The sequence below is a fragment of the Poecilia mexicana genome, unplaced genomic scaffold, assembly GCF_051168715.1.
Source record: "Poecilia mexicana isolate PSO_F unplaced genomic scaffold, ASM5116871v1 scaffold_13, whole genome shotgun sequence".
NCBI lineage: Eukaryota > Metazoa > Chordata > Actinopteri > Cyprinodontiformes > Poeciliidae > Poecilia > Poecilia mexicana.
This window is the reverse complement of record NW_028263382.1, coordinates 22,477,921-22,503,270: the sequence shown is the minus strand read 5'-3', so window position 1 is coordinate 22,503,270 and position 25,350 is coordinate 22,477,921. Positions and strand designations below refer to the sequence as shown.

The 25,350-nt window shown below is 38.0% G+C and overlaps 1 protein-coding gene across 1 annotated transcript in view; it reads right to left on the bottom strand.

The window, feature by feature from the left end:
• The window catches only part of gria4a (glutamate receptor, ionotropic, AMPA 4a), a 58,145-nt gene that overhangs the window by 18,571 nt on the left and 14,224 nt on the right, over nt 1-25,350 (bottom strand). Inside the window, exons 6-8 of the mRNA XM_088012128.1 lie at nt 18,782-18,988; nt 14,562-14,777; nt 13,329-13,489 (exon numbers count right to left, since the gene is read on the bottom strand). Of these exons, the coding sequence (XP_087868254.1) occupies nt 13,329-13,489; nt 14,562-14,777; nt 18,782-18,988 (584 nt within the window). The remainder of the gene's footprint in view (nt 1-13,328; nt 13,490-14,561; nt 14,778-18,781; nt 18,989-25,350) is intronic.

Below are 25,350 nucleotides of genomic sequence, written 5' to 3'. Positions count from 1 at the left end.
TATATGAATAAATGAACCAGTCTAAGATTTTGATGACTCCCTGAAGAATATTTTCTTTTTAGGGTTAGTTTTTATTTCACTTGCAGAAGACTTTTGGAATGGACTGACACAGACAGATGCTCACTAAAACAACGATAGATACAAGAAAAATTACAGATGTTGAAATGAACTGAAAAGTTCAGCAACCTTCCCAAAGTACAGATGTCCTCAGCAGATGGGGAAACATGGTTTCCGTCGCTAATTTGCTCAACGTTGGTACGAAAACAACAGTTTCCACTTGATAAAATGGATAACCTTGTCAGATATTAGGGGGAGGAGGACGACGACAGGAGGAACACGTTGACTTGTTCTGTTTTTACTATTCCAAGAAAACAAGTGGAAAAAGCATAAAAACGCACAACACAGAAATAATGTGGTGCACCTTATTGTACTCGGACTCGATGTTCCATTAAACGCACTCAATGTCCTCATGTTTAGACACATGCAAGATACGTTTTTTTTTTTTTTTCAGTATTCAATCATACATGGCAAGATGGGAAACAGCAGGTGTAATCTAAGAGAAAGGCCCGTGGCGAAAGTCAGACAAATTCTAATTGGTTGATGACCTAATGCTGATTATCAATCAGCTATCTGATTGTTTGGGCTGCCCTATAATTGAAAGATTAACACTATAATTTAAAGATAACCACTTTAGCACATACTTCACAAATCCTGTAAATATCTGGCTTTTCTCCAGGTACTTACAATTCCTTTTATATATGATTATCTATTAACAAAAATATACAAATAAGGAAGTAGAATTCATCCTATGGCCATAGAGTAAAGTTTGAGAATATTTGGGTTTCATTTTCAATACCGCATGTTTCCTCCATAAGCCAGTATGGAGTGTATTTTTGGAACGGATGCCTTTGCTGTGTGTGCCGCATCCATGAGTTGTTTTGGAGTTGGTATGCAACAGGCGAATCATCCTATAGCAGGTCATGTATCATCTATGATAGCCAACAGATTGCCTCCCCAATTCTCTGTGTGGAAGATTAATGGCATTGTGCAGACTTCTTTTTCCCAGGCTTTCTTTCTCACACACTCTGCTTTGGGCAATACTTTTATTCTTATCCCATGCATCCAGATTTTTATCAGCTGACTGAAGTGTGCATATTGTTTCATTTGTGCTTGTTTTGCTGGGTAATGACTGGAAATTATTTTAGGCTTGATTTTTTATTTTTTATTTTAAATAGGAGAACTGCAGGTGATTCATCACTCATTACACTGTCTGATGAACCCACCAGCAATATACATGGAGTTACTTGCTACTTTATTGTTGGTAGTCTGGGGAGATTCAACAAAAGGTGCTTTAAAGTCACTCACACTTTCAGTCGTTTAGTTAAGAGAGAAAACAAAGCATGTGATATAAATTAGATCGAAGAAAGGTGGAGTGGACAAATCCATGGACTCTGATCTTTTCATAGTTTGCTTTCTTGAACTATTTGGTCTTAAAATCCCATTCTAGATTATAAAATAACTTTCTCACAAACTTGGAATAACAAGGATCTTCTAACAGTCTACCCTCTTATTTATGGAAAGCAACCTGGAGAACAAAAACACAAAATCATGAAGATTCAGTATTTTATATTCTTCAATTGTATTTTTTAAATATGTCTAAAATCTATAATGTGAAGCCGTTTCTGACATGTATTTAAAATACCTCTAATGTGAAAAGCGCTCATTAGAAGACAGCATTTTTATTCAAATGTCCTTGTTTCATTTGGAAAAGTTCTGACTGGCCAATAATATGACGCAGCTTCCAGGTTGGCCAGGCATCCATTCCTGACTGGCTAGCTTCCCAGGATGTTGGTTTTCACATCAGGATTTTTTTTTCTTCTGAGTTTGAATCCAATCAAACTTTCTTTTTTCCTCAGAAGCGAAAAAGAAAAAAAACAAAAGCTTTGCATCTATTCAGGAAGCCGAGCTCAAGACCTGGACAATCCATTTTGGAAGTCATGTTTATGATTATTGTTCAACATTGTTAACACTACTCTATTTGTTTATTTTTTAGAAACAAAACACGACATGTGCTTTTTTAAAGTACGTCAGCATTGCTTAGTACCTTCCAAAAGCAATTTTACCAGTGACATAAAAGTTTTGAGCTTTTTATTTTAAAAGGACCTCTAAGATTGCCAGAACAATCACCAAAATGAAAGAAACTTCAAACATTTTGAAAATTAGTACTGATGTAGTTTTTACTTTAAATACTAATCAAAACAAACACATTTATGCCACTTCTGGCATCACAGACAAATGCTAATGCAGCCCATCAGACTGAGACACTTGCTTCTATATGGACTAAAAATCTAAAACCTTTTTTTTTTTCTTTCTCCAACTTTGCGTAGACCTCCCTGCTTTGATAGAGGGGCCTCTCCACCACCGTCGAGTCTTTGCCGTCATCGCAGGATCCAAGAGAAAAGCGGGTAAACAAAATGGCAGATGCAGCATGCTTGTTGTAGCAACAAGAGGAGGAAATATTGGCACATGGCGGGGGGCGCACAGTGGGCTAGATTGCACGTCTGACAAGGATCCATTGCCGCTCGCCAGGCGCTTTTCCTTTGTAAGATATTTTCTTTTTGGCGTAAGATAGCAAGTCTTTTAAAGTCAAAGAGTTCAAATCCAAGTGAAGTCATAAGTCTGTGTATGAAAGACAGCTCCAACTTTACACAATGTGCTGCCCCCGTTTGACTCAATTCATGACTCAAATCCACAAGATAACCTGATAGAAACAGACTCTATGGGGGTGTCAAAGACTGAGCAGAGTTAAGCACAAATATCCAACTTTCACTTCTGTCTCCTCTGCATTAAGCTGGAATAAAATTTAACCAGTTCACTTTGGGACAGAATTTCCTCCAGCTTATTGAGCTTGGGCAATTTGGTGTCGTGTTTTTCCATTTGTTTTTGCTAATGCGCTGCTCACTTGGTCTCAGTGTGGGATTTAAATTTGGTGCACATAATCTAAGAGATTATTATGAACCCCAGAAAAGTCTCAAGTGTAAAATACTCCGACTGGTAAAGTCAAAGCTGGATAACAGTTTTTATTCCCAAAAATATTGTCTACAATATTGTTTTGTTTTCATAGACCTACACAGCAAATTTGGAAGTGTTCCATCAACTCCTACAGAGTTAAATTCAACACTTTGAAAGTGTCTATACTGGTCCACTCTGGATGGTGTAGAAGTTACACTTTTGAAAGTGTTATTTGTGATAGAGTTGAAGCAACACTCACAGTAGTTGAAATCAAACACACGTCAGTGTTAATCTACCCAACACTAGTGTATATTGTCAAAAGTTAACACTATGAATGTGTTAATCTAACACAGAACAGTGTAAAGTATATATTAACATAGAAATCTCAGTTTTGAAATACTACTGGCAGGGTGTACTGTGGTAGCGCAGGGGTTAAGGACAACCCAGATATGAAGACTGATGATGACGTTGGTGACAAGCTTTACCCAGAATGCACCTGGAGACAATAAAGACAATTCATTTGTAGTTTTGTGTGTCATAAAGTTAAATAGTGAAAATAAAGCCAGTCATGTGGCACAATATTTTATTCAATATTTTACACCCACTATGTCACTAAAATCAGTCAGTCTGGTAAGGTTTTTAGCAACCATGAGTCAACAACGGGGCACCCTACTATATAATCTACTCAGTTTTCAACAGGGGAGGGCTTTCCTTTTAAAGTTCTCATCAGATGTTATAAAGAAAATTTGGATCCCAGAAAGCTTGTGCTACCTCCCATGTGGTCCCCTTGTAGGTCCAGGCCAGGGGCCTGTTGCTCCTTCCCTGATGTGATGTCACAAATATGTTACAATTGTGGGAGGAGCTCAGACTGAGTGTTGACTTAGAAATCAACACTGGACTGGATTGCTTTTTGTTTAACTCTTTGGACCTCTTTAGTGAGTGTTAGGGAAACTAACACTCATGTTGTGGAATTAACACTGTATTTTTAACATATAACACCTGCACTGGAAATCTGACACTTCCGAATTTGCTGTGTAACATTTCAAATCTCTCCTCTCGTTATATACTTTTACCTTCTGTTCTTCGGCGATATTGTTTAGCTTTAGATATTTTTTGCCATGTTTATTTTTTTGTAACTGTAAATATTGAACATCTTGTATTCTTGTTTTATGCAATTGGTAAAATTTCCATTTACAGGTTTAATTCATTCAACATTAGACTTATTTGGTGTGGGATGACCAGTGTAGTTGGGCAACGGACAGAAAAAAATTATGTCAGAGATCAATAGTCAACACACATGTATTAAGTTTCACTACTGTTATTGGAAAAGCACGAACATGTGAATGATGATAACTCAGAAAGGCTGAAGGAAAATCCTCTGACTCTTCTCGGCTACTTCCATTTTCTGTTTTCCCTTTACAACAACCACTGATGCGAAATAAGGCGAACTGATGAAATTGATTGAAACAAGCTAAAGCACTTTCCAACAAATCAAGCTCGATTGAGGAGAAGGAAGCAAACAGACTTAGTTGGAAAAGATGATTAACAGATTAAAGATTAGTAGCTGGAGGGCAAATATGGAAATAACAGCAGTGATCAGTCACCAGGAAAGGCTCAGGAGATTAATGCAGAAGGTAAATCATAAATGAAATGAGTCAATATGAGCTGCAGGTTTTCAGTCAGTGACCTTGAGGCCTAATATTTATTACTTAGTCAATTCTCCAGTTAGCTACTTGTGCCAGTAGCAGGAGCTCCTGCTCCCATTAAGTATTTAACACACACATTTCCTCCATCCTGTCACATGATGCTTAAAAATACTAACACACATAAAACACACATACTTCACAAGTGCATAATTGCTCCTAAGCAAGTAGCTGACATACCCCAGAATACACACAGAAGCCCTCAAAGGCAGAAGGCTGTAATTTCAGATGTTCATAGACACGGCCAGCCCTCCTGAGAATAATATTAGGTTGCGATCAGTTTCCCACTTCTCATTCTCCAAACAAATGGGTCTCTCAGAGTCAGTAGGCTTTCTTCAATTTCATAAACTTTTGGAACAATATTTTTTATTCTGCTTATTTGTCATTTTGCCTGTCCGCCTTTGCATTTGACAAGGGTGACCGTTATCAACCTGGTCAAATGCCCTGATCATTTCGAAGCACGTGGAACAAGAGTTGACAGGTTGGTGGTCTTATCAAGGTCACCGTGGTAATGCGAGGTCAATATGGGTGAATGTTCTCATTTCCGACGACAGCCATCACATCATGGAGAGGCACGAGAACAGAAAAGTGCACGAAGAATGTTGTGCTGTGTTTGCAGGACAGATAAAATGTTGTCACTTTCCTGCATGCAGGCATTGGCGCTGCAATATGTAGGCATGGTAAATCGCTGAAGAAATGTAAATTTGAAAGAGCAAACATTTGAGTTGAATAAAAAAACCCAGACAAAAAAAAACGGAAGCATAGATCAAAAATAAAAAAATAAGTGTAGAGGTGCATGAGGGTGTGTTTGATGCTGTGTCTTGAAGACTGCAGAGCTGACTGCAGCACAGAGGGAGGGACCCACCCTGAATACCAATGGACCTGTGATAGTAACTTAACACACATACAAACAATGGCGAACCGGCACATACACTACTATGAAACAAGCAGAATTAAACAATACCTTATCAGTGTAGGCTTAAAAAGGTCATGATCACCCAATCTACCCCAGTAATTTGTGACCGAAAGAGCAAAGAAAGCTAAAAAAAAAAAAAAAAGTAGAGCTCATTTGTTTGAGGTCTTCTGAAAAGCCTGAATTGTTATCTTTGTTCCCTCGTAAATTCTCTGTAAATGTCAAATTTAACATTCATATGATCAAAGAAACAGCCTCTCCACTTCCAGGGAAAGTGTAAAATAAAGCAGTGATGTAGAGCACAATCCCTGACCGCATAGTGGTGTCCGTCAAACACCCAATGACAAACAACTATTTAATGACACAATTTGCTGCACGCTGAGCAAAAAATAGTTCAAACCCTTAAGACGGTGAAGTAAGAATTAAGTAAATCCATCCCATGATACCGTATTTTCCGCACTATAAGGCGCACCGGATTATAAGGCGCACCTTCAATGAATGGCCTATTTTAGGACTTTTTTCATACATTAGGCACACCGCATTATAAGGCGCATAGAATAGACGCTTCATACTTTATTATTACACATCCACATTTATAAAGAACTGGTCCCCGAGTACTTTATATAGTAGGCTGGCCCAGTCGTTGTTTCACTCACGGTGTTGGTGTTGCGATATTATGCCCAACTGCTTTCTGGGTAACACAGACCAACCGACACGCTGCCGCTGCAGTCTCTGTCTCTCTTCCCCTGCCCCTCCCCCCCTTTAAATGTATTATCAAACTTTGTTAACAAACCAGTGTTCTGACAACTATCCCAGCATGCACCGCGCACTACTTCTTCTACAGGGGAAAAAGAAGTTGGCGGCTGCTTACCGTAGTGGACCAACTACGTAAGCAGCCTACTGCATGTCTGTGTAAACATGACGTCTTTCATTTCGATCTGAGTTAATTAGCGTAGCATTTCTGCCGGATTTTCACAACATATCAGCCACGACAATGGACAGGGGAACCAACAAGTTCATGTCATCTTTTTTGGACGACATCAAGGTGTTTGAGCCACTGGATGCCTCCAACATTGTGCGCGTCACAGCTAAAAGCTACCGATAGATGAGGAAAACAGCAGATCCTCACACCCTCAGCATAAATATAGCTGTGGACAAGATCACTGATGCCTATTGTTCTTGCAAGGCTGGGTAAGTCGGCATTCATGGTTTTGATGGTCCACAATGTACATTAGCATATGTTTACTACTGTAGCTTGTGTTTGTGAGACGGTCACGCACGTGGTAGCTGCACTGTGACCTAAAATGGGCATTAGCCAATGAAACGCGGCCCCTGTGGTAAGGTCCGTTGCTGGACCTGTTGTGGCTCAATATTGGTCCATATATAAGGCGCACCGGATTATAAGGCGCACTGTCGGCTTTTGAGGAAATTGAAGGTTTTTAGGTGCGTCTTATAGTGCGGAAAATACGGTACTTTGATAACAAAGGAAAACTGAAATAAGAGATTAAGGAAACAGGTGGATGTGGTTGTGAATATTGCAACTCATCATGACACAATGAACAGGAGTAAAATCCTTTACCGGTTCTTATATTTAAGGGGAGATAAAGAATCTATAAAACTCCTATTCCCTTAGCAGCGTTCAATAGTTTGAAAGTTGAGTAGAAAGCGGCAGACTCCTGCAGCCGGGTCAGAGAGAATCTCATTAAGCTGCATTCTCAATACTCACCCTATTGAGTATTGAATGAGAATGAGAATGGACCATTCTCATTCGTTTCATTGCCAGGGATCTGTCAGAGAAATCTAGAGGGAGAAATTGGTTTGAATTTCTTTCCCACTCAATTCAACTCGTTCCGAGGCTCGACAGCACATTTTTTTTTTACCTCCTAGAAGATTCAGGGTTTTAGTAAAGAGATCATTTAATGGTAAAACTCCATTATCACAGTTTTGCGTTGAAGCCTGCAATACTACTTTATGATATCTGAAGATTGTTATCCAGTATGATAGTGTGTTTAAGTTATTCAAATAAAAATACAATTTTATTTGATAATTCTGTTCTATTTAGACATTGTGAGCAAATGTAGCAATTGTGCGCTCATTATATCTTTTAAAGCAGCACTGAATTTTAGAGCTAAATAGAGCCTACTATCTAACTTGTGATAAAGTTTGTGTGACTGGAGCCTATGTAAGGTTTGACATTGTGATTTTACCTGCTTGCAAAGGTGAACAAGGGACTGGGGGATTAGAGGAAATGAACTGAGGAGATAGAAAAATGATATGACATTATGATATGCATGACATGGCTCCTTTTCAAAGGCTATAATCTCAAGAGCATTGTGCCTCCAAGGCTCATCCATCACACGAATTTACGCCTAAAGTCTGGATGCCAGTTTTACTTCCTTTCTGCAGCAATATATCAAATGAGCCAGGCTTTTTAATATTTTCTGAAATAAAAATGTTTGATTCATTGGCAGCACATAAAATACTTTGAGTAGATTTGGTTTTAAGCAGATTTTTTAAAGCTTAATGAGAATGAAAATTAAATAAAATAAAAAAAAAACAATGCCCTTTAAGTATGCCAGTAAAATATAACATATCCCTATTATGTGCTGTCCTAAAAGTGAAACATTAGGTTGGCTTTTACTGGGTTTCACTAATGAACCCCACCTCAGATTAAGAGATGATTACTACACCAGGTTCATTACTGCCTTAAATTAAAATAATAGGCATGTATGCCACAGATTTATGGTGTCATTCTGAATAATGTAAGAACATTTGAATCAAGGATGCGAAATGCTACCAGTGTCAGAAAATTGTTTGCCCAATTAATTGGAAAGGAGTGCAAGATATCAGTTTCACTTCCTGATTCAAGCATACATACGAAACTTAAGAGTTTCTCATAAAATTTGAATATTCATTACAATACATTTCAAAGACCTCTGCTGCTTAGGTCTAAGAAAAGAATGCCATAACTGGTAATGTTCTTAGCTTCTGAGTTGCAAAGCTTGTCAAAAACAGATTTGCTCAGTATTGTCCTGGAAGTTTTTTGTTTTTTTTCCCCAGTGGGAATCACACTTGAGATTTTGAGAATCCCTGATCTAAAAGCTAACCTCCCTGTCAAAATCATTCATACACTCCCATAAAAAAACAAAACAAAAAAAAAAACAAACAAAAAAAAAACACTACTTGTAAGCCTAAAAGGCCAACATATTCTCGTTTTTACCATGTAGTTTTATGCCTCTTCATGAAACACATGCCCTCATCTGCTTTGGTGAGCTCAGAAAGGGGTAACAAACATACAAACATACTGTGTGGCTTAGTGAAGCAGCAGCAACTCAGACCAAAACAAACAAAACAAAAAAAATCCACAAAGTCAAAGCTGAAAGTGAAAGCTATCAGAAACCTCTAATCTTTGCGATCTGCATAAAACCAGTCAATTTTCCCTTTGATTACATCTCTTTCCTTGGAGTCTTTTTCCACCACTGTTATCAGGGGAAAGTGAAGAATCGTGTGCTGCTGTTGAATGCATGTGTGTGGGTGTGTGTGTGTGTGTGTGTGTGTGCATGGACCATCAAAGGCACAAGAGGGAAAGTGACTGCGAACTCTAGTAAGATCAAAACGCAGCTAGCTTCTCATAGAAAGCACAGAATCAATGAAAGAGGAGCTAATTCCACTTCTGTTTGCTCAAAAATGCTTCAGCAGCTTGCAAAGGACAACAAGTGTTCTGTCACTGACTGTGTCACAGTGACTTTTAAGCTCTTGTCTTGAGTACTGGTGCCTTGTTGTTTCCAATTCTTGATAGGCCACACTTGGAAAAAAACACATTAATTCATATAATTTTGTAAGGTGTCCGTACACCTACAAACCAGGCAATAATCAGAGACGCAATCTGCAGATGGAGGAACTGAACAGATCCTCTTCTTCAAAAAGAACATTCTCCCAAAAAGATGACCATTAGAAATTTGCCTCTTAAATATGATGCTTATTTAACAATGACAAGAAGAAATCTTGCTTGCAATTTGCTTCAAGCCATTAAGGTGGTCTTGGCAGAGAAAATGAAAAGAGTATGTCTGCCTCCCTGGCAGTGAGGAGACGTCTTGCAGTTTGAAATGGTCTCATGTTTTTTTCAAAGCTTTGAACCTTTCACGCAGCACAATACTCCTCCAAAATGGCAAAAAAAGTATGACATTAATGTAAACCTATCGAGACATGACTGTCCACCTAAGCCTCAAAAGGAGATCATTAATCAGAGTCCAAGGTAACTCTAGAGGAGGGTAGAAATCGATGGCTCGAGTGGGAGAATCCGTTGACATGACAAGAAGTGATGCATACTAAAAATCCAGTCTTCAAATGTTAGCAAGAAGAGGGACGTTGCTAGAAAAAAAAAAGCCAGTAGTGTATGTAGTGCTCTATAATGTTCCACTATTCCTGACAACACAAGTGCATTCTGGGACTAGTAAGTCTTCCGATCAATAAACAATTTGAATAGTTGTAATATGTTTGTAGGAAGACAGTTTCCCATCCAAATAAAAAAAGCGCTGCACGCTTCCACCAGTGCATGCTTCCACTATCCTGGGAGCAGAGCCACGTTGCTAAACGCAGCTTTGATATCAGTTGAACCAATACGGTTTGTCTCCTGGGGCTTGTTATATATTAAACATCCACAAGATAAATCATACGAGCCGTCACTCTAAAGGAGACATCTTAGACTTTAATTTACATTGAAACATCCTGCCTCATTTAAAAAGCCAAGTAGATAAAAAAAAGGAAAGTAGCAGAGAAGGACAAACATGTAAGTGACAGACTTCTCATTGTCAGAACGTAATCTGGCATTTAAGACCGCAGTAATCCCAGGCTATGCAAGAGTAGGGCTGTACTGGAACTGACAGAGCTCGGTGATTTATATGACGAACGCTGGCTTCATGTTAAGTATCACATTATCGCAGTGACAGCTGTAGCTTATGAACAGGGCCTTTAAGTCACAGGGAAGTGCACATGAGCCTACTGAAAAGTTGTGAAACTGAGCAGTGGGCGTTTTCTTCTGTGTGGTTTTGTTAAATGTGTTTGTGTATGCAACTTATGTGAGTGTGTGTGTGTGTGTGTGTGTGTGCGTGTGTGTGTGTGTGTGTGTGTGTGTGCGTGCGCCTGCAGCAGATGTGAGTGTGCTTCATTTAGTGTGCTGAGGTTAGAATTGGCCTGTCAGTCTCAGTGAAGTGGGGAGAGGAGAGAGACGACAGGTGTCAGGACTGTGAAGGAGATGGATGAGAGCAAAAGAGGAGGAAGAAGAAAGCAAAGTTTGTGCAGCTGCTGGAAAATTGTTTGTTCTTTACTCAATAAAGAAATGCTAATGAAGATCCAGTGGAAATGACTGAGCAATGTTTGGTATAATCTAGCTTTGGAAAAAATAAAGAAAAGGGAATCTTTAATAACATTTTTGAACATTCTGTGCATTTCTCGGACACACTGCTGAAAAGAATAAAAGAAAAAAAGATTAATGATTGTTGACACTGAAAACGGAGTCATCGTTAGTTGTACTTTTATGAGACCCAAATGTAGGCAGTGGATAGGCCGGCAGCATTGGGTCCAAATAGTTTTTTTGTTTTTTTTAATAAAAACAATGATGTACATGTAAACGGCAGACAAAAACAGTGAACAAAGTTTAAAACAGCGGTAATACAAGCAAAACATACACAGAGACATTAACTGAGATCAGAGGATATGTAACAGAGTTAACAAAACGAGAATCTGATAAGGAGCTAAAGACTCCAAATGAGTATAAAGCAGCCAAGAATGAAATTATGTCAAATATTATCTTGGTCCCACTTTTGCTGCCATAAACGGCTTTGAAGCCTCAAGGTTTGGACTCCACTAAACCGTTTAAGATGTAGCGTGGCATCTGGGTCCAAAATGTTAGCAGCATATCCTTTTAGTCCTGGAAGTTGTAAAGTGGGGCCTTTAAATATCAGACTAGTTTGTACAACACAGCACACCGATGCTTAGTTAGACTTAGGTTTGAGGAATTTAGAGGTGAAGTTGAAGCCCGAATCCTCAAATGTTTCTTAAAAGACATTTTATCTTTCAGTAAAAGGCCTTTTCAGTTCCAAACATGAGCTGAAAGTTTCAGAACAAACACTCTAATAAGACTGTTATGGTCACAGACGGTGCCTTTAAGGTAACACGAGTCGTTTGGATTGTTGTCACCTGACGATCCAAACATACCATTTAACCCGGGTTCACCTTTACAATAAAACATCCAGACACACACTCTGCAGAGTGGCATTTTAGCAGGACAAACTTACTGCGTGAAGTTTTGGCTGTTAATGTGCACCGAGGGACGGGACAGTCTTTTGAAGATAGCAGTGAACATAATTTTAACTGGAAAGACGGCTGGTTTGAGAAAAGACCGAAAGAATCCAAAACACAGAACAACATGCTTTAATACTCTATCTTCTACCGGGCAGCACTGACTTGTCTCCTCAAGTCGTTTCAGAGCTATTCACACCTCGACACATGACCAAAACAATGTCATTGTTGGTGACGTTTTTGAATCATCACGTCACAATAAACCCAATATTAACTAAAAGGAAGGCATCACCAGCAACCCGTGTGACCTTCACAGACCCAGTGGTGACATTAATGGCCCGAATAAAGTAAATGTTCCAACTACTTTTAAGGAGATCCATCTGAATTGCATAACTTCATTCAGAAATCTATGTGCCACTCGGTTATGACATTGGTGATGAGGCAATCAATCTTGTCATCATAAAGTACTTTTAGTAACATTTTATATTTACATAACTAATAGGTTTGTGTAAAGAAATAGTGGTCAATTTGCCATACGCATTATTAATTTGCTGTAATTTATTTTACAGGATAGGGAGTGATACAGAAACGGTGTGATTATGAAATGCATTTTGTTTAGTTACGGTGTGAAGTGTTCCCTGCTGCTACCTCTCTCCTCAGATCTGCTCCCTAAAGGTCCTGAAGAAGCATGGTATGAATATTTCACTAAACTGCATTCTCAGGTTATCAATTATAAAATGCTATCTTCGTATAAATATTCTAAAAATACAGCTGGACTCTGCTTCCTCCTTGGCGTATTAAAAATTCATACACACCTAGCATTCTGCGAAATCTTCATCCGCACAGGACCCGTACGAACACAGCGGCTGAAATGTATGCAGGGTGTTCTCGCTTTTAGGGGGGGGGGTTGTTTGCATGTGGGAGCATGTTTTCATGTGTTTGTTTGTGTCTAGAAAGTCTTCGGTGTCTGTAGGACACGTTTTGTTGGTGAGTCAGATGAGCTCAGTGGAAGCTAAGAAAGTGGAGAGAAAGGTGAATCACACTGAACAGTCAAACACATCCAGTGCTTGGATGGGTCTATTTAGGCCCAGTCTTTACTTACTCCCCCAAAAATACATGGAAAATGTTAGTTTTTAGCCCATAGGCTACATCCTGTTCAAATATAGCGTGAACAATGTGGTTGAAATTCGGGCTTGCTTAACGCCTGTGAAGCAAGACAGTTTTTAACCAACTTTAAACTGAAGATTAAAGTGTCTTTTCTATTTTGAGAAGGAATATTAACATAAACTGGACAATTAAATCGGGGGGCTGCCACTCAAGCACAAATTCGGTGCTAGGTCTTAAATAGTAACTTTTGTTTAGTCAATCAGATTCGCATTAACAATCTCAAGCACACCAACCTTGGTGAGATGTCACAGCCTTGTTGCATGAAGGCTCCCAAAGAAAACCACAGAGAGTTAAAGATGCCAAACTCATTTGGAGGCTGGTCAGTGGGGCCCTGCTCAGCGGCACCCTCCTCTGGTTCCTCTGCGTGCCACTCGTACGGACTAAAGCGGCTTACCTGGAACAGTGAAGGCAGAAAAGTGTCAGCTAATTTCTAGGATCAAAGTTTTCACTCTAACCAGATGAATTACGTGATGATTTACGTGTGTTTTTAACTGCGACAGCACAATTAAAAAAGAGGGATGATTACCATGTGTTATCAAGGTGTAACTGAAGAGGAGACGTTTTTGTTGAACAACATATTCAATACTATAGCCAACATTGGAGAATGTAATTTTGGCTAATATATAAAAAAAATGTCTTGAACAAGCAGACACGGAGGTGGCAACATCATACTAGGCTTGTTATTTTCAAAAAGGGCTTTTTATCTCAGATATGAGCCTCATCAGAATCCATATTCTCATTTGTTGAATAAGACGGTACCTGAAAAGCACTCATATCCATCTCGGTATGACAGCGTGCTGGGACTGAGTTGGACACCTTTTTCCTTCAGAACTGCTTCAGGTATTTAAGGATAGGTTCAACAAGGTGTCAGAAACATTCCTCTGAGATCTTGATTCATGTTGACTTGATGCAGACAGACTTGCTAAACAGATTTGTCAGCTACACATCAACAACTCTTGCTTCAACCCAGATACCATAAGATCGTAACTTCTGAGGTCACTGGGTTCAGTGAAAGCATCGTCATATTAAAGCATTTAGCTCGAGAGGGTTTTAACTTTTTGGTAATGTGCATTTACTGAGAGGAAGAAGCCATCAGAAGATTGATACAGCAACAATACCGTTGCGAGAAAACCCCAATATTCCACCTGCACCAACCTGAACTTTTTAAGCAAGATAAGGTGGACTATGGACCCATGGTCCTATGTTGCTTATACCAAATTCTCACCTTACCAACTTATTGTCCTCTTTTGGTGAACCTGTGCTTTTTTTATTTAAGTGAGTTAAACAGAAATAAGCTGTAAAACTGTAAAGACGACCGCAGTAAAACGCTTTATTCTGTCTAGAAATCAAACTGAATTATAAACCGTTTTTCATGTACAACTTTCTTTTTCATCTACGATCCAACGCCTTAAATAACCCATGCGCTACAGTCTGGCAATTCAGCTCAGTTTCTATGAATTACTTACCAAAAACAAGACAACGCTGACTCCAATATAAGCAAACACTATGCACATCCATATCTCATAGGCCAGTGGGTCCAGGAAGGAGAAGACACCTGGTTTGGACTTCTGAGGCTTTTTGATCATGATGGAAATTCCAAGAGACATGAAGGGTTTAGAGAAATCAATCACTTCTTCTCGCACCAATGTTATGGTCAGTGGGGCCACGGCAATTTCTGCTTTCTGCAAAGAAGAAGGGAAGGGCCAGGGACTTCATATCAGTCACATTATTGCACAATTAACTTCTCAGAGATTACATATAATACAGATAAATGGAAGGGAATGTGCAGCGAACACAGAGTAAAGGAAGGGCAGACGTGGTATTGCAGATGAGGGAATAGAGGAGGCTAAAAAGACATAGAGGAAGAAGAGGGCAACCCAGAATGACACAGGAGTAATTTATACAGTATGTTGGCCGGAGAGGGACACATCCAGAATATAAATGAGTCTCAAGGTCTAACTGGCATCTGCATACAACAATGCTTGCTCTTGCAGAACAAAGGTCTTCTAAGTATCCAAAGTCAAAATAGAAGATGGTGATAATAATTAATGATATGAAAAGCCATTCTGGCCCAAATAACCAATATTGGTGTAAAAGATCCACTTTGATCGTATAAAAACCCCAGTGAATATTGCATTTCCAGGAGGAGAAATATTGTTTTTATGACTACAGTAAGGAGCTTGGAATTGCTGCAATTTTCCAAACTGTTTTCACACAAAAAACGGAAAATGAACAATGAAAAATAATGACTTTAAACTTTATGTTGTCCATTTTTCTGTGCCTGAAGTTCACTTTATACTTCACTGAATCAACATGGAGCATTTGGTCTAAAATGGTCTTTAACTATCAGGCTGACAGACTACTGGTTTAATGTGCATTATAAGCCACAAACTGCTGCAAAAGACAAACCATTCTCCACATGAGACAAAGCAAATCTTCTAAACATTCAACAAAACTGACAAGCGTATTAAGTCTTTATTCATTTATTGATTACAGGGCAAAAGTGTAAAGTTTTTAAACAATACTCTTAGGCCCTTTGACAGACTCTCATTTTCTATGAGAGTCTATTTTCAATGCTTGAATACTCAACAAAGGTTTGACCCTTAAGCAGCTGAAGTAACAATAGAAAATAAATTGACTGATAATGCTGTTATTCTGGGAAATGATTCAAATTTAGTCCAATACTTTTGGTTGTAGTATTTATAAAGCCGGGAATGCAAAAATGAGCTCTACACCCCTCTCTATTACATGATAAAGGAATAATTAAAGCTGCATTTTCTTACTACTTCCACTGAGGACTAAAGGCCACAGAATGAAAGGACAATCATGTATTTAAATATAGAAGGTTTTGCTACATTAGACTTTTTTTAAATCTCCTCAATTTACCTGGATTCTTCACAATGTGGCCTATGAAAACTGCCATTTACAAAAAAAATGGGTGCATGTAAGTGGACAACTCATAAAATGTTCCACCAAACTATCAGGGACCTTTTTTTTTTTTTAGTAAAACTGTTCAAGATAAGTTAAATTAAATTATTTGTGGGTTCTAAATCTGTGCAAACAGGAAATTGGACAACTTTCCAATTCTAAACTTTGACACAAAGGCATGTCCACTCTAAAAACAGCTGCACTGACAAAACTGATTCTCTAAGCTGCTTGCACACATTTCAACACTTATTATTTCACATGCATTCAGCGAATGTTCACCCATTTTTTTTTTGCATGTTTAAAAATGTATGCTTTATATATATTTTAATTTAATACAATTATTTATTACTTAGATAATTTGGAATAATATTAAAATTATTTTTAATAAGTGCTAAGAATACAAATAGCATTGAATTGTCAAAAAATAGTGAAATTTGGATCACAAAAGAAAAAGAAAATCCTGAAAAGAAAAGAAAATAAAGCTACCTGCTGGGTGTGTTTTTCAACACAGCCAGATTGCTCTGAAAGTGCGACGTGGAGTTGATTTGGGTGGGACAATAAAAGCATTCACATCACCTCTATTTAGTTGTCAGTTATTGAAGAGGGGCTCAATTTTGTCAGGACTTGAAGTCACACAAATAAATTGCTACATAAAAAAAAAAAGTAAAATATTTTCTCTGATCACTTCTGCTCTGTCCGTGTTATGGGTTGAAGAGAGGACAACTGCAAACTCAATCAAACTTCTGACGTATCTCTGCAGGCTTTGATGGTCATGTTTACATCTGCATGTGTTTCGTCAACGTCTCTGTGAATTTTGTTGCACTAATTCACTAAGACAAGACATACTGAGGAAAACAGCTGCAAACATTGAGCAGACTGCCATCTTTGTGAATTCCCAACTTTGAAAAGCCAAGGAGGGCAAACACGATTTGCTCACATTTCTGTCAGTCCAAAGACTCAACTCCACAAGTAAACATTAATTCACAAGAAAATGTGTGTATACTTGAGCTAGAGTAGGTTTGAGAGTATCTTTAAAGGACAGTGAGTGTTTTGGGAGATTCAAAACAGATAAATCAATGCAACCGTTTTGAGTCACCTTCCACTACAAGTTGTGGAGGGTAATTGATTCAGTCGCTGTTCTGGAGCTCCTTCTGTGCTTCACTCCCCTAAACAATAACTGACATTGTCTGCTGCATGACAGTAAAGTTGACATTCAGGCAGCTATGTGAAATCAAAGGCGTAATTAATGAGCTTGGCAAATCCCCCGTATATAAATAGCCACTCCATGACACAGCATCTCTGTGGGAACCAAACATGGTTACTAAGGAGACGGAAGCCTTGAGACAAGTTTATGTGCTGCATCAGAGTTATTGGCATTTTTTTCTGCTGGTATGTGATGGAACTCTGCAATCTATAGGACCTGTGCAAGATCATCATGATTGAGATGTCCCATACTGGTGTTGATTTCTGAGCCATCTTCCTAACGTCTGCACACTTATCTCAATTAATTCTCCGAAGATTAGAATTGTACATAGGACCCATAAGAAAGGATTTCCAGTGCCTAAATGCCATCCTTCTTAAAATTAAATGCATTTACTGCATAGAAAATGTGTTAAGAACTTGGCCTGGGTCCTTCAGAAAAAGGCAATCAAAGCTTGTGGTGCTGATGAGGTGTTAAGGACGCCCAGGTTGCTTTAGTAATTTCCTTCTGCTCTTCTGTATTGGCATCTCTCATCTTCCTCCTAACGGTGCATTCTCTGTGGGGTTTATTAGGCCCACTCTGTGGGCAGCAAGCTTGATTAGCATTGACCTTTTGTGGCCTTCCCTCCTTGTGGAGGGTGACAATGGCAGTCTGCTGGACAACTGACAAGTCAGCAGTCTTCCCATTATTGTATAGGCCATTATAAAGTCTCCTTTTTGTCAGTTAGGCAACGTTTAAAGAGGAAATCCAACCTGAATCCGATTTTTTACAATTGTCTGAATCATCCCATTGATCTGATCTTTTCAACCCCCCCAAAAAACTAATTTGAGCCATTTCCATAACGTCACATTCCTAAAATAATGGCCCAAGTAATTTCTTGCCAAAAAATAAATTACTTAGGCCAGTATTTTTGGAAGGTCATGATATGTGATACGACATGTGAAATGCTATCTATCCAATTGTTGAAAGTTGTTCAATGTTGCATTTCAGGCAACTTTTATGTCCTTGACATGAGATATGAATCATAATTTGCACAAGAAGACAGACTAATGACTGAAAATTATAATTATGAGAGAAGTCTGGATCACTGAAGTCCATCACTTCACAATCCAACCACTACTGGTTTACAGACTTAACAGATGACGCTTTGATGTCATGAAATCTTCAAAGTCTAATTGCCAATGAATCTTTAAGTAGTACGAATGAACACACACACAAAAATTGGATTCCAACAATAGAACATCAAGAATTGAACATCAACTCCTGCTGCATTAACATAGCCTTAGAAATACTTTTTATTGGTGTTATGGATGAATATGGGATTTCTGATTCTCTATCAGACGTGAACAAAATGCAAAATTATGTGCATCAGGAGTGTATTATTTAATATATATGTAATTTTCTGTCTATAGCAATTTAAAATTATTCACTTTTCGCTGATGTTCCAATTTGCTGAGATGGAATTTGTGAAACTGAAATTTATTCAAACAGCAGCGCAATACATTTTAGTTGACTAAGAACGAATCCAGCTTATACTTGTCCTGTTTCCATCCTTACCCCATACACAAGCTCTCCCACCATGCCATTCCATATTTTAGTCTCTGGGTCTCTGGCTCCATATTTTCCATCAGGAACAATAGAGATCTTGTACTTGATTCCGATGTGCTTGGCAATCTCTGAAGCCAGGTCTACACAATATCCTTCATACTGGTCGTTGCCTTCGTAAAGCTCCCAGTTCTTCTTCTGCATCACATACGGACCCTCCTAAACAAAGATCAGCATAAGGGGAGAAAGACATCTGTTTGGAGGAGCGCATCAGCAGAGAGGACCAGAAAATTGGTTGTAAAGAGTGCACATGAGGAAAAACAGTCAAGAAAGATGAAGACGTGGATGTTAACATTGCAAAAGAAAAATGAGGAAAGAGGTGAAGGGGAAAAGGGTGCATGTTTGCAAACACTTTGTTGGCAACGGCAGCTGCAATTAAATCCTAAAAGGGACAGACTTTTTCATTGAGATAAACATCATAAGTGATATTTTAAAAGAAAATGACACAGGAAAAGGCGTTAGTTCTTGTCTTCCAATGCATTGTTTTTGCCTTTATGCCATTTTGCATAATTCCACTGAGACTCTCCACTGACTCAACACAAATCTGAAGCTGAGAAGACAGAAATGAACGGAAAAAAAGATAAAAAAAAAAACTACAGAGAGATGTCTGCCCACATGTGCAGTAATAGGTGGAAGATTTTTTTATGCATGTGGTTAAAGATTAAAGGAATAGAAAAACGCAGACAAACATCACTGCTTATGAGTGTTTTCTAAAGAGTAAAGACTCCGTCTGGTAAATGACAAGTGCATCTTTGAGAAGCAGTGAGTTACGGCACTAAGCTTGAGGCTGTTCACACTGTAATCCACATGAAAGCAAGCCTATTAAAATCTTATCAAGCCCATTTTAATCAGGAGACTAATCTCATCTAATTAAACAAACAGGCCTTTGCAATACCCAACACTCTGAAACCATGAAGCAGTTTATGAGGGCAATAAAACACACAGAAAAAGATAACATGCTGCGGATTGAATAGTTCATTCAGGAAATTGTTCACATTCCACACAAGAGCAGTTTAATCAAGGAAGAATCACCCACTGACATGCTTGAAAAGGGGTCAAACAAGCAGGAAAACAACCCAACAAAGATCTTCACTGGGTCTACAGGAGAATCTTCAAAACAGGAAAAAAATAAAACAAAACAACAACTTATGTTTCTCTTCTGCAGGTCAGTTTGTAAATAATTGTTTACAAAACCAAGGAGAGTCCCATCACCCTCTGCTGGACTCTACGTAGTGCCACTCAACACATTTTAAAGCTTATGTTACGTTTTTTCTTGACTTATGTATGTTTTATTTACCTAGAAAACTGTTATACACGGGCTAAATGTGAAAAAATAGTGCATTGTGTAAAACATTAAGTCCTTTGACATCACTGATGTGAACATACCAAACATATGTGTTCCTGTTTGGTATATTGTGTCAGTATTGAGATAAATATTGCAAAATTTATAATGTGTTGCTACATTAGGATAGTGCAAGGTACTTTTGCCTTCATATTATTGTTCCTTTTTTATTTTTTTCTGAGGGGTCACATGACCATACTGGGTTCAGAAATCAATACACAGTGCATGAATGCCCAAAGTCGTAAAATAATTTCTTGAATTAGAAATAATTTATTTTTTTTAGAAATTTAGAAAAATGTGATCCTGGTGTGGTTTATTCAATGTGTATGTGTCTTTATATTCCCCTAAATGCAGGGTACACCCTGTAAGTGAAGGTTATGTTATATCTTGTACTTACTTTAGTGAATAGAAAGCTACATATGATACATATATTTGACCAAAAAAAAGTTATATTAACATTGCACAGTAAAATGACACAATGCTTTATTTAAGTGATCACATAAGCTTTACTGGTTAAGTTTTAAAATTAAACACTTATCTCAAAACTAAAGTTACATGTAAATGGCTGAAGGAAACCATGAATGCAACCAGCTGTAAGTCAGTTGAAAATAGTTTGTTAAATCAAATCTTTATTTCTATTCAGGTGAGAATTAAATTATGACTTTCTTTTTCATAGGGAAATTGTCATTTTCCTATGACAATTTACTACAATTATCCAAAACAACATTGCCATCATCATTAAATTTAGTAATTATTACCCTTAACGTCAAAACGCACAGAAAAGAGCCCCTCCTCGCCTCCCCCGCAAAAATGCTATTATTAGAGACATTAGAAATTCCTGGGGCTCATTTAATTGACTCAACATGAATCATAATGTCAATGACCAACAAAACAATTAATTCCCTTAAACAGATCTGCAGAGCCATCAGCACCACTCTAGGGATAATGAGCAGAACTCAAACTCTTGTCTTGAATGCGAAAAATATAACAGGATTGTATACTGCCTAACAATTTTTTTTATTTTATTATTTGATATTTTAAAGCTCAAATGTTGGTAAAGTGTTGTAAATAACTAGACTCCACTGCAAACACTAATTCAACAAATATGAACAAGCAAAGCAAAATGTTAAACACAATCTGAACCAACAAATAATTCATTTAGAAAAAGAGGTATAACTGGGACGCTGTAATGTCTGATGACACAGCTTGGTGTGTTTGGAAAATGCAAAAGAATAAAAAGTCCTACAGTGGGTCTGATCGGGTAAGGAAAAGAATGGATCCCAACACAATGTGGAGATGGACCAGATGTGGAAAGCGTGCATTCGAGGTATAAGTTGGTCAATTTCAAATATGAGGCTGTATATGTTGTTTAGAGCTGAGTCGAAGATTGACAGGAATTGAGCCAAACTGAAATTTAAAGCATAATAACATTTAAAAAATTGAGAAGAATGAAAACAAAATGTATAAGTAGGAGTCAGGACCATTTCTAAGAGCATCAGTGCTGTGCATTTACAGTTTGAGATGCCTCTGAGGGAAAAATGTGATCTGCGGGAGACTTTCAAAGTGGCATCACTATTTGGGGAGACGCCTCAAGTAAGCAGAGAAAAGAGGCAGCAAGATTAGAAGTAATGAGTTCAAAAGCTTGAAAGAGGACATTGGAAAAGATAGATTATGGGTGTGCTTTTCAAACGGTGCAGGGTGGTCAATGCTTTCCTCCAAAAAAAAAAAAGCTAACAAAAAAAAAGATTACTCCAGGGAATGCAAAAACAAAAGGGAGAAAGTAAGAGAACTTGTATTGCACAGCAGCTTGGAGGAAGAACATATGTATATAAAAACATACAGAGAAAGGAAGAAAAAGGAAACAAAGCAGGGGGGGGGGGGGGTGGCTAAAAACATACCTTAGGAGGAAAATCGTAGAGTTAAAAAGGGAACCAAGCTTTGTAGAAGCAAATGGTTGGGGCTGATAAGACATGAAACAAACTCTGACTGGAGCCAGAAAGACAGATAGAACTTGTTATCCAATCCAGTTGGCCAGTCAGTAAACAGCAAAACCGCCTCTGTCCAGCTATTCATTCAACCTGCCAACCAGAACAGACCCTCCATCAATTCAGCATTTTAAAAAGATTGTCATGTTAAACTGTTTCGATTTGCCAGGATATTTAATTTGCCTTGGAGACATTCATGCAGATAAGCAGAGAGGAGCATGCCAGGCATTCAGTCAGTTACAGCTTCAGCCAGTGAAGTTCTCAATGCGCTCGCTTTATTATACAATTACTGTAATTATGGAATATAATCTCTCCGTATTTGCCCATTTTGACAACCTCATTGTCTGCTGGTCATGTAGCCAAAAAAGACTTGAATTTTAAAACAAAGGAATCCAATTTTTTTTACATTGAAAACTGCAACACACTTAGCAGGAGTGGTGTTTAAGTGAGTCTTAAGCAGAAAATTGTAAGATTGTGCTTTTCTTTTACAGCACTGAGGATATTCTCTGCAGTGTGATGAACTGATAAGGTTCTGAAATTTGTCGGGTAGGATGCTTTTTGGCGTTTCATGGCATCTGCAGAATTTATTTGGGGAAAAAATAACATGTTTCTCTTGGTTATTAAAGACAGGAAGAAGTGTGTTTCTTTTACATCAATTGTCAGTTCTGTGGTTGAGAATACCAAACGAAGAACAGCAACAGAGAAGGAATGTAAATAAAGGCCGCTTACAGTCAACTGATGTAGCAACACATCATTGCTGTGTCATTTTATATTCCATCTCTTAATAAATAAGATTCAATCAGTGTAAATTATGTGTTTTACCTGAAAACATTGGGCACCAAGCAAGTTGAAGCTTTACTCTAGCAATAAAACACGTTCTTACTTTGTAATCGTTCCAAAAAAAAAAAAAAAAAAAAAAAATATATATATATATATATATATATATATATATATATATATATATATATAGTACCGTATTTGCTGGAATATATTTAGAAAAAAAAGTATGATTACACATAAAAACAAATAATCAAAAATATTAGGACAATTTCTGTGCCATCTACGATGTGTCTTATGCCATATTATCCACTCTGTTAAGGAATGTTCATCTATTCATAAGTACACGTGTTGGAGTACATCTATGGCTATGAAGTGTAACACAACAGAATATTTAAACATATAAACATTTGTGATGTCTTCTTTAAAGTAGCATTTCAAAAAATGTATCAGTACCAGAAAAGTACAATATAAGATTTATGTTAAGACATAAATTATGGTATATATATTTTTAACAATGCCCCCCTGTTTGGTCAAACACATTTTAATTAGCATAAACTTATGTTTTCTTGCAGTTACTTTCACTTTGGTGTGTCTTTTCAAACCTTGTCTTCAAAACAGAAGAGGCAAGTCGACTGATCAGGCATGACTGAGTGGATTTACAGAGTGACAGAGCAGAAAAATGAAGATGGAAGGAGAGTTGCATCACAAGGTGAAGGATGCACACCAGAGGAAGGACACTGTCCTGTAAACTCACTTTGCATACTTTCTCTTGAAATATAACACTTTTTTTTTTTCCCAAAGACTTTTTACACATAATTATTAGGTTTAACTCAGGGGTGAAACCAATAATATAACAGTGAATACCTTGACCTAAAGACTCACGCTAAGAATCTGGAATGAAAATGCTGCTCCACACTTGGATGGCATTGTGCAGTCAAATGTCAAAAGTTAAAAGATGCTACAGAAACGCTTGCTCATTTATCGTCCAACTGAGACTTTTCTCGTGAGGGAGGTAAAGCAACACAACCCAGGCGACTCCTGATCCTGCTTTTCTTCTATGCGCTGTGGCAGTGTCACTGCAGAGCAAACCACTTCAAAGTGAAACAGTGACTCCAGACGAAACCATTAAAAGTAACATACAATGGGAAAAAGCAACATATAAATAAACAAAACAAAGCAAGAGTCTCTGTACAGGTTCAGTATCAGTCTGGCTGTTGGGTCTTTGCAGAGGCTGTGTTTCATTCCCATGCTTTGTCTGCAGACTCGGGATCAGTGTCGCAGCAGAGGCTTCCTCATCATCAGAGGCTGCAAAGAGGAGGAGGTGGCTGAGCTAATTGTTAGGCCTGGCCTGGTGAGGTCATCCACAGAAAAATATGGTGGGGGATGTAAGTATGGAAGCATAAACGATGGGTTGGGGAACGGGGAGAAATTAGCTAAAAAGAAAACTACACAGAGGACAGAAAAAGAAGAGAGAAGACAGATGCGGGACAGAAATACGGAGGGAACAAATGTCGCAAACAGATCTGCCACTCATCGTCATTTACGAACTCCAAAGAACTCAACAGCCATAGAAACATTGATACAACAATAGTAATCACATGTACATCCAACACATTTAACATCATACATTATAATTACTTTGATTCAATTTAGTTGCATGCAGCGAAAATATTAATAACCATTTAACTTTATCATGTTTTGTCACATTACAACCACAGACTTTGGTGTATTTCACTATAATTTTATGTGACATACCAACATGTAGTAGCACACAATTGTGAAAGTTAAAGGGAAAGACATATGGCTTTGATTTTTATTCTACAAATAACATCTGAATAGTGAAGTTTGCGTCTCTATTTAGCCCTTTCTACTCTTTTGCCCTTAAGCACAATCCTCTGCACCCAGAGTTATTTACACAGAAACTAAAGTCTGTTAATCCTATTGGACTATCTAGCTTTTCTGCTAAAGCCTCAAATGTTTGTTAGAGATCGTTAAGGAATACACGTCATCACGGTGGCCATAGCGCATCAGACAGGTCCAGGACAAAGATATGCAAAGCTTTAAAGCAGTTTCCACTATTTAATCCACAATCTGAAATAAAGAATAAAGACAATAGCACAACTGCAAACCTTCCAGATCAGGACCAGCCAACAAAACAATGCAAACGGAGACTATAAATTAGAAAAGAGCAAGAACCTTATGGTAACTCCAGAGGAACTGCAAAGATTCACAGCTGTAGACGAAGACACTTGACATGATAATTATTAGTTGTACACACAAATCTAGGCCTTATGGACGAGTGGGTCGGTGAAAGCAATTGCTTAAACGAGGCCATCAGAAGTTGCAGTTTGCCCGAAATCATGAAGACAGAAACTTGGACAAGAAAGTGTAATTTTCAGATGAGACCAAATTAT